Source organism: Jaculus jaculus, chromosome 5 (genome assembly GCF_020740685.1).
Source record: "Jaculus jaculus isolate mJacJac1 chromosome 5, mJacJac1.mat.Y.cur, whole genome shotgun sequence".
Lineage (NCBI taxonomy): Eukaryota > Metazoa > Chordata > Mammalia > Rodentia > Dipodidae > Jaculus > Jaculus jaculus.
The window spans coordinates 150,587,567-150,597,530 of record NC_059106.1 but is presented as its reverse complement, the minus strand read 5'-3'; the positions used below and the strand labels follow the sequence as shown (position 1 = coordinate 150,597,530).

The 9,964-nt window shown below is 49.0% G+C and overlaps 1 protein-coding gene across 3 annotated transcripts in view; it reads left to right on the top strand.

The window, feature by feature from the left end:
- The first annotated feature begins 2,844 nt into the window (after nt 1-2,844).
- LOC101608200 (amyloid beta precursor protein) overlaps nt 2,845-9,964 on the top strand; it is a 263,853-nt gene continuing 256,733 nt past the window's right edge. The window contains exon 1 of one of the 3 annotated variants that reach the window (XM_004654380.2): nt 2,845-3,024. In XM_004654380.2, the coding sequence (XP_004654437.1) occupies nt 2,968-3,024 (57 nt within the window). In that variant the 5' untranslated portion in view covers nt 2,845-2,967. The remainder of the gene's footprint in view (nt 3,025-9,964) is intronic. The other 2 variants (XM_004654382.2, XM_004654385.2) reach the window with 2 other exon arrangements.

The window sequence follows — 9,964 nt, the reverse complement described above, 5'->3', positions numbered from 1 at the left end:
AGCTGCTAAGTCTTTGCTTTGTTTTTCTTTTTGCTGAAGTTTTTAAATGCATGCTCAATGAAAGTCCCTTACTCTTCACTCTTCTCTCTCCATATATATATAAAACACAAACATAATACAAACATATATATAATTTGAGAGAGAGAGAGAGAGACAAAGAGGCAGAGAGGTAGAGAGAGAGAAAATGGGGGGCACACCAGTGCATCCAGCCACCACAAATGAACTCCAGACACAGATCACATCTTGTGCACCTGGCCTTACTATTTTATCTATCTATTCATTTTCAAGCAGAGAAAGACAAAAAGAGAGACAGAGGTAGCGAAAGAGAGATAGAATATGAGTGGGCATGCCAAGGTCTCCAGCAGCTGCAAACCAACTCCAGATGCATGGGCCACTTTGTGCAACTGGCTTCCATGTTCCCCTGGGATGCTTGGGCCATCACAACAACCTCATGCTTGGTGGAATATTGGACTCGGACCATCTTAAAATTCTTAGTATTGGAACAGAAGATGCCAAATTTTCATTTTTCAGAGATGCCCCCCCTTCCCCACAAATTTGTATCTGGACCTTGTCAGGTTTGGGCTTCAAGATAGAAGACCAGAAACAAACTCTTTCTTGAGCCTAAGATTTTTATTTAATGCGAGGAAAAAAAAAAAAAAAAAGGTGGGATGTGAAGGACAAGAATGTTTAGGGTGCTGAGAAAGGGGGGAGGAGGGTTTAAGGGGTTTTCCGGGGGAGGATGGGGTAGGGAAACTCCTCTGTGAGGGAGGGGCCTGCACGGCGGGGAGGATTGAAGACGTGATGACTGCTGCTGCAGATCAGGTTATCTGAACTCTGTGGGAGAACTGGGACCTGGAATGTCACCCCCACCCAGGGGCCACTGGCGGGCAGAAGGGCCTAGTCAATTTCCGTCACAGTAGGGAGGAATTACCAGGTGCTTGCACAGCTGTTGGGGGTGAGTAGGGAGAGGTAATTTGCAAATCTAACAGCCCAGCTCTTTCTTTCCCTACCTCCCAGCCACACTCTGCATTCAGGTGTCTTTCTTATACAAACTTGGGAGAAACAGGGTGTGTTCTGAAAGCAGTATTCTGAGAAAGATTTTTTTTTTGTCTTTTTAATTTATTTGCAAGGGGAGAGAGAGAAGGGGAGGGAGGCAGGTGGGGAGACACGCGTGGGCACCCCAGAGCCTCTAGCCCTTGCAAACTCCAGCTGCGTGCACCACTTTGTGCGTCTGGATTTCTATGAGCTCTGGAGAACCAAACCAGAGTTGTTAGGCTTGGCAGGCAAGTGCCTTAATGGCTAACCCATCTCTCCAGTCCTCGGTTTCATGACCCCTCTTTTGGTCCCCCTCCCCACATACCTGGGGCTCCCCCACCCCTCCTTTGGTTCCAACTTTGTGTCACTTTCTTGCTGTCCGATTTGGGAGTTAACCCTCTCCATTTTCCTGACTCACAGATTGAGGTAGAGTGTGAACAAGGACTCGAGGGGGCCTTTTCACCTGTTGAGCAAGCAGTCTGTGACTTGAGCTACACCCTGGCTTACAGGCAGAAAGGAGAGCAGTGACGGCCCTTCTGACTTTTGTAGATAGCGCATTACAGAAAGCACGCAAACAAGTACTCCATAGTAAGTATTTGCCTTTTGTTGTTGTTGTTGTTGTTGAGGACATTCAGGGCAAAAAAGTGATGCAAGACTCACGATTGAATGTAAAGAGCAGGGAAAAAGGAACGAACGCTGACGTGGGGTGGGGGGGGGGTGGTAGATGAACGCTGACTTCTCAGAAAGCAAGGTCCGTCCTTCTCCAGGCGGAGCCATCCCTAGCTAGTGCAGAAAGCAGAAAAGAGAGAAAAAAGGCAGGCAGAGGTCCAACCTCACTTTGTCCCTCTCACCAGCTGAGAGTGGGCTGTGGCTTGGGGTGGGATGCAGGAGACCTATCTGGACTGAGTGCTGCACAGTTTGTGCTTAATCTAGGAGAGAGTGGCTTTGGAGAAAGCTCGTTTGTGCAATTTAGGATGGGTACAATGAAGAACAAGGGCCGAGTTCAAGATCAGAGTCCACAGAACCAGAACCATGGCTTCTTCACCTTAAGTTCTGCATCCCTTCTACCCCCCCCCAAAAAAAGATTAATCCCCAATATTTGTCCTCTTTTATCAAGAAAAGAAAAATCAACAAAAATATTCAAAACCAAAAAAACCCCACAAAAGAATAAAATAAATAAATAAATAAACAACCCAAACTCCAGTAGAAAATGGGTCCCCAATCTGTTTCCCAGGCCACATGCCTTTCTCGCCGGTTTGTTCTAAAGATAGAAATTCCAGGTTGTTGGGGGGTGGGAACGAGGTTTGCCCTCTCAACAAGAAAAATAAAAGAAAACTCCCCTTTCCTTTAAGCTTCGATTACTGCCATTCTTTTCCAGAACTCCTGCCCCACCTCTCCCAAGGAATTGCGGGTGCAAACGCACCGCAGCAGCAGCTCGGAGAGGCCTGCAGGGCCGGGAGAGTCTGGCTCACAAAGACGTCCTCCGACTCACCTTCCCCTGACCCTGCTGGTGTCCCTCGGGGCCCCAGACTGTCCCTCCCTCGGTTGGGCGGGGTGGGCGTCCCAGGTGGGCCTCGGATCCCGGAGCCGGGCGGGGTGCCCGCGGGCGCCGCACCTGTGGGCGCTGGGAGCCGGGGACCCCTCCCGGCGCGGGGGCGCAGTTCCCCGGGGCTCCGCTAGGGGTCTCTCTCGGGTGCGAAACGGGGCGGGCGGGATCAGCTGACTCCCGGCTCGCGGCGCTCGGGCTCCGTCAGTTTCCTCGGCGGCGCTCGGGCGAGAGGAGCGCGGGGAGCCCGGCGAGCGCGGGGACCGTGGGCACGCAGCGCACCACGCACACGAGACGAGACCAGACGACACGAGGCTCGGGCACCGGCAGGGCGCGGCGGACCCCGTTCGTTCAGCGGCGCGCTCGGTACCCCGCGCAGGGTCGCGATGCTGTCCGGCTTGGCGCTCTTCCTCCTGGCCGTCTGGACGGCTCGGGCGCTGGAGGTGGGTGCCGCGCCTTGGGCCAAGGGACGGGAGGCGGCTCGGGCACGGTGAGGAGCCGATCGCCCCAAGTCTTGAATCCTGAGAAGCCCTGGGTGGAGGGGTCCCCTCTGCCCCTGCTCGCGGGGGTGCCCTGCGCATCCCCAGCTCCGGGCCCAGCCCAGCCCTGCCCTGCCCTGCCCTGCCTGGGGGCGCAGCGCGAGGCCGCCGGATCCGTGCCAGCTCCGGGCGAGGCGGGGACGACCGTGAGCTCGGACCCCGACTCCTTCGGGGCCTGGGGAGCGGGTTCCCGGGAGGCCAGAGACATCCCGATGGGAGCGGGGGAGACACGTGGAAAAGCGAAAGCACAGCGGTCCTGGGCCGGGGGTCCCCGCGCGCGATCCGCCGCCCTGCCCCTTCTCTTGGGTCTTGGGTGGGGGGGAGGAACTGGGGTGGCTCCACGCAGCGGGCGTCCTCCTCTCGCTTTCAGCCTCCCTTCCCACCCCCACCCGTGTTCGCGGCGAAGCTTCTCCCGGTTCCCCAGGGCCACCGCGGGCGGGCGACCCTCGCAGAAGCCGGCGCCCGCAGGCAAACTTTGTGCATTTCCTCATGCCCTCCCCCTCTTTTGTGCAAGTTGCGGGGGTAAAAGAGGGTTCAGGGACCGTCGCCACCCCGCACCTTCTTCCCCCAGCCCGGACGTCCCGGGTTCTCGTTCTCAGCTCCTCCCGGGAGAGGGAGAACGTCCCCGGGAACAAAAGCCGCGGCACCCCGCCCTCGCCGTCCGGGGCGCGGTGGCTGAGCCGCCTTCGTCTGTGCGTCCCCGGGGTTCCCTTCCCCGCGCGGCCGGGTCTGTGCTCCCCGAGAGCGCTGGGACGCCGCGGGCACCCCCTAGACCTCCCACCCGGGCATCACCCCCCGGGGCGCCTGCACGCCTTGCGTCTGGAAAGGGCAGTGCCCGGTGCCGGGGAGGCACGCGTTCGCCTTCGGGGTGCATCAAAGGAGGCATTTGTCTCATTAAGGAGCCACCTCTTTCTGGGCAGCTCTGGGAGGACTTTGGTTTAGGCCCCCCCGGGGAGGGGGTGCTCAGGATGCTGGGGAGGGTACTCGGGGCTTTTTTTTTAAGGGTCCAGATGAAAGGGTTGACTAGAGGGAAGATTAAGACGGAGAAGATGGCGCCTCTGCAGTGCAGCAAAGAAAAAGCTGTGGAGGCTGCAGCCTGGTGGAATCCACCCACCACTAGGTGTTATAACAAGTCTTCCCCGTTCACCCAACTCGCGAACACTCAGCTAACGCCCGTGCAAAATGACTATTTTCCTTCTCATCCAAAGATGCTTAGAAGTTGTTTGCTTGGTGGCGGGTGTATTTCGCATCAGTCGCTCCTGTTCAGCATCTTAACTATTTGCACTCTTCCCACTACCTACCCCCCCCATTTCCCCTACCTCTTAGTAATTTTCCAAAAAGAAAAAAAAAAAAAAAAAAACCAATTTCCGGACAAATGTTTTCCTGCAATTCCCAAGACACTGTACAGACTATCACACTATTACAGGTTTTGGTTTTGATTTTGATTTTTTCAATCTCTGCATTACAAGGTCAATGAACTTTTCCCCCCTCTGAATTTTATCCACAAGTGGTTTAGGAGTCACCCAGGGCTAGTTAAGACAGGTTGTTTAAGAGTCTCGGGATTTGGTTTTGTGTGTGTGTGTGTGTGTGTGTGTGTGTGTGTGTGTGTTTTAAGGCATTTAATTAAGGAAATTCTGATTACTCTGTTAACCTAAAATTATATTGGCTTAATAATTTTGATTTAAAACAAATTAAGTGATTAAGGGCATAACATTTTTGGAGTTCTGGTTGAGTCTTAAATATTTAAATTTCTTGAGCATATATACATACACACATACATACATACATACATATATATATATATATATATATATAAAATCAAGATATAGGCTGAGATTTTTTTGGGGGGGCTGTAATTGATTGCATTTCTTTGCTTTTTTCCTGCCGTCAATTTGGAGATATTCCCCCCTCTGGTTATTGTTACCTTCCAGAGGGGAATGTGAGAGTCACTTTAATCCGGATTGCAAGGCTTTGGCAGAAGAGAAGTTAATTCACTATAATGAGGCTTGAGGGAATTTATATAATGCTGTGTCCACTGAAATGATGGAATTATGAGTTGACCGTCTTTTGTACAGCTTAGAAAATTGGTCTGCTGCAGGTGCCTCTAAGGAAGTGAAATGAACAAGGGCACAGATAATGGGGCCTCAAGCTTTGCACAGAAGCATTGTCCCTACCTGCGTTGATGCATTTGCCTTGGTGAATAGAGGCATGCATTTAATAAACCTTGGCACAAGTGTTCATAGGTGTATTCACCTGCTTGTTTATTCCCTCCTACATACCTCTAAGCTTCGTTTTCCTCTATTGAGAGGGCACCCTCATCACAATCACCTTGCAGGGATGGTGCTGATCTGGGTGTGTACCTCTTAAGAAGCTGTGCTCCCCTGCTGGTAGAGGAAGCTTGAGATGTGATGGTCATCCCATAAGGAGTCACAGTTTCTTGCTTGTCAGTGGGGAGCCATGACAGCAGGCAGGCTACAAATGCTGCTTGTTATCACCCTAAGCAGCAGAGTGCCCCCTGGCACTTGGAAAGCCATTAGGACTGCGGAGAAGTTACAGGAGGGAGCAGTCACGGCTGGGAGGGACTGAGGAAATGAAAGGGAATATGCGAGATCACAAGGCTACTTGCGAAATGACGGATAGAAGGTAAATGAGGAGAAATAGGATCAACTGTCGCTTGGCCTGAAGGGAAATCGAGAGCTTATTTTTCTGGTTCAGACTTTGTTCTTGTGGCTACAGGATCTCTTATGTTCCTGCTCATGGAAAACAGTTTTTTTTTTTTTCTGCACCCATATTTGTGCAAGGATGAATCTTGTCAGTCATTCTACATAATAAATGTGGCTGCTGAGGAGATAAATATAAAACTTGAGATAAAATATATATTACTTCGGCCACCATTATTACCTTGAGACTTTCAAAACGTCTTTCTATATTTTTTTCCAATCCCTACCTTTTTTTATATCAGTTGTGTATTCAGAGACAAACCTGAGAAAATCTATTTTAAATCTCAAGCTTCCAGAATACATGTTTGATATTTTGCTTGCAGAGACTTCGTTACTCATATCTCCCTGTTCCTCACCTGAAAGTTTGTAAGGTGAATGAAATATACACATATTATGGAAGAAAATAGAATGCTTTGAGGACCTGAAACAAAGTACAGACTTAACAGTGAACTGAGTGAAAATGTTACAGAGCAAACACCTGTGTTTAGAGTAATGGGATCTTGGGATAAGACGATCCCAGAAGATTTGTTTCCTGGTAACAAATTTCCAGCCAGGTTTGTATCCGCTCTGGGGAGTGGAGGTTAAGTCTTTGCATGTACAATAGTTGTTTATGATATTTGCCTCTTTCTACCTGGGATAGGGATGCAGCTCAGTGGCAGAGCACTTGCTTACCATGTACTAAGCCCTGGATTGGAGCCCTGGCAAAACACACACACACACACACACACACAAACACACAATGTGTAGGCAAGCCCTTTGTCTCATGGCTGTGTTCTTTGTGCCTGTTTTTAGAGCCAGGGGCAAGCAGATGAGGTTGTACATAATGAAAGAAAGAAGAGTGGGATTTGATTAGACTAATCTCTTCATCTGTTCATTAGGGAAAATTTTATTGATTTACCTTTTGGACCAAACCCAGTCATTTTAGGGTGATCTTGAAACAAACCAAAAGCATCTTCTTCTTCTTCATGAAGCTTGTTATGCTCTGGAGAAAGCAGACAATAAACTCTGAAGTCTGGACATGCGAGCTGTGAGAGATGCAGGGTGCCCTTCGGAGATGGGCTGAGAATTAGAAACAAGGATACCAGGGGCTGAAGGTGGGATCAGGCAGCTCTGATGTGGTGTGGTCAGGAGCATCTTGACCCCGGGAGAGTAGATGTGATGATTATATGTGATGAGAAAGGGATTCACTGCAAAGTAGCAAGGAGTGTCAAGAAAATCAGGTTTGAAAAATGTTCTAGTGAGGAACACTATTTTATTAATCATGGGTTCTCAAACCTGGTTTCACATCAGATTCCTGAGTACATGAATGTCAGTGTGTGTGTGTGTGTGTGTGTGTGTGTGTGTGTGTGTGTGTGAGAGAGAGAGAGAGAGAGAGAGAGAGAGAGCACGCGCGCGCATGCATGTGTGTGTATTACCAGGGCTCCAATCCAGGGCTTAGCACATGACCACTGAGCTACACTCCTATCCCATATGGAATCCTGGGACGTAGAAACAAAAATGAACACAACCTAACTGTGCTGTCAGTGACTCTCCCCTATGAATCTACATGAAATCTCTGGGAGGGAGGAAGGCCTAGATAATGATATTAAGAAAACACCATCTCTGGTCAATTCTTATGTACAACCAGGATTTTGAAGTCAGTTTCCGATGGACCAATTTGAACCACATGCAAGATTCATCAAGTTGGTATGAAAACGAACAGGCCAAAAAATGCTATGGAGGCCAAGTTGTTCAAGAAAGAGAGAAACACACGCGCGCGCGCGCGCGCGCGCACACACACACACACACACACTATTTTTTCAAATGTTTTCATCTTTCCTCAATGTTGTGACTCAACATTACTTTTTTAGCGAGGATGGCTGTCACATTCCGCTGTGGTCAGACACCCTTGTTGGTGTTAGAGAAAACTCACCTTTCACATAGCATTCCACCTGTGTTTTTGAGGTCCTGGGCTAGTCAGTGGTCTTGGCTCCAAGTTCTAACATGGTGGGGGGCTTTGGTTTTTATTTTGATCTTTCTGTTTTTTCTCTGTTTTTCTGGATTCTGATATCCTTTCCTTTTCAGAATGGTATCCTAGATACATATCATGGAGTGCAGGCTGATGTTACATACCACCATATGCAAACCTTTGGAAACACCGTTGTCCTGTGTGCCTTTATATCCGGTGTCGCATAGTGTACAGATAGCCTCTTCATAACATGATGGGGAAGAGAGGGTGGTGGGCTGGTGAAGCTCAGCTGAAGAATGAGAATGTCCCAGGAAGAGTAACAGCTCTAATCTGAGCAATAATATATATGCATATGCGCACGCGCATGCACACCCCCCCCCCCCCCACAGTATTATGAAATCTCTCTCTCTTTCCATCCCTTTGAAATGCCATCTTTGGTGGTGGTGATGGCCTCTTCTTCCTACTTCTCTTCCTTCTCCGTCCCCTCTTTTTTTTTTTTTTTTTTTTTTTTTTTGGTTTTTTGAGGTAGGGTCTCACTGTAGCCCAGGCTGACCTGGAATTCACTATGGACTCTCAGGGTGGCCTCGAACTCACAATCCTCCCACCTCTGCCTCCCGAGTGCTGGGATTAAAGGCGTGCGCCACCACGCCTGCCTCCATCCCCTCTTTTGTCTCTGGCTTTCTTCATTCTTTTTCCTTCTTGCCTTGTTTTGTCTTGTTATAAAATGAAAAGGAGACCCAAACCCCCGCTTTGCAAATGCAAACTTTCCTGAATGAAGATTACAGCATGACCATTTCTTTCATTTAATGTGGATAGCCTAAGAAAGAACGGTCTCAGTCCTGGAAACAGTAGTAGTTTTCTTTGGAAGAAGAAGAAAAAAAAAAGCTTGGTGAATTTTCCTCTTCAGATTAATCTTGGTCAATAGGTAGGTTTGACTGACTCCTGTAGGAGCAGAAAACCACCCCAAACTTGATTAGAATGACTGTGCTAGGAATGAAGTAATTTATTTTTAAAAAGACTAGACATGTTTTTCACGGAACAGTTTTGGAAGAAGTGATGCTTAGTGGACCAGCTCGTTACTGGGAGGATGCAGGGCATCCAGGCTCACAGGTCTGAAGTCTTGGCCATTTTACTTAGATTTATTTTGTGTGGCTGCTTTGTTCTTGTGTTAGTACTGGAGCAGGAGTCAACTGTGTTGTCCAGGTTTTGAACTCCTGGGCTCACATCATTCCCTCTCAGTCTCCTGAGCAGCCGGCTTACAAGTATGTATTGCAGTGATTGTGCGTGGCTGCATTTTGAAGAAACTTTCCATACAGATTTAGCCTGAGTGGTGGTGCTAGACCTATAATATCTTAGGTAACAAGATGGTTGAAATGAGAAAGCTGAGAGATTTTTTAAAGCTCAGCCCTGTGGAAAAACGTGGTGTCTCCACCAGTGTTGGTTTTAATGCCAGGCATGATGTTAGCCACTGACACTGAGCCCTGGAGTGTGTCTCAGCTGTGTAGAGAAGGCAGCATTTCACGCTGCGTTAGTAAGTCTTCTGTAGCACAGTACCTCAGGTCATCAACTTAAAAGATGGCTCAGCACTTAAGGTGCTTGCCTGCAAAGCCCAATGACCTGGGTTTGATTCTCTAGTACCCATGTAAGCCAGATGCACAAAGTAGTGCATGCATCTGGAGTTCCTTTGTAGTGACTGGAGGCCCTGGCGTACCCATTCTGTCTCTTACTCTTTCTTTTGCTCTCTGTTTACAAATAAAATATTTTACAAAAAAGAGGAAAGGATTGTCTTGGTTCTTCGTTTAGAAGGTCTCAGTCCATGGTTGTTTGGCCCGACTGCTTTAAAGCTTGTGGTGAGGTAGCAAGCACATCACAGCGAGGGTATGAGAGGAAACAAGCTCCTCATGTCCCGCTGGCTTGGAAGACACCAGTATCCCCTCAACCCCATTATGGTCACGTCCCCAGTAATTTAAACCTCTCACTTGGCCCCACTTCATGTTATGGCAAGTGTGTATATGTGTGAAATGTGTATGTGTGTTTTAATGCGTTGTAGGCACACGTGTGTAGGCATGTGTTCACGTGGAGGGAAGAGGCTGAAATTGGGTGTCTTCCTCCATCACTCTGCACTATGTTTACCGAGGCAGGCTTTCTCACTTGAACCCAAAGTCACCCACGTGAC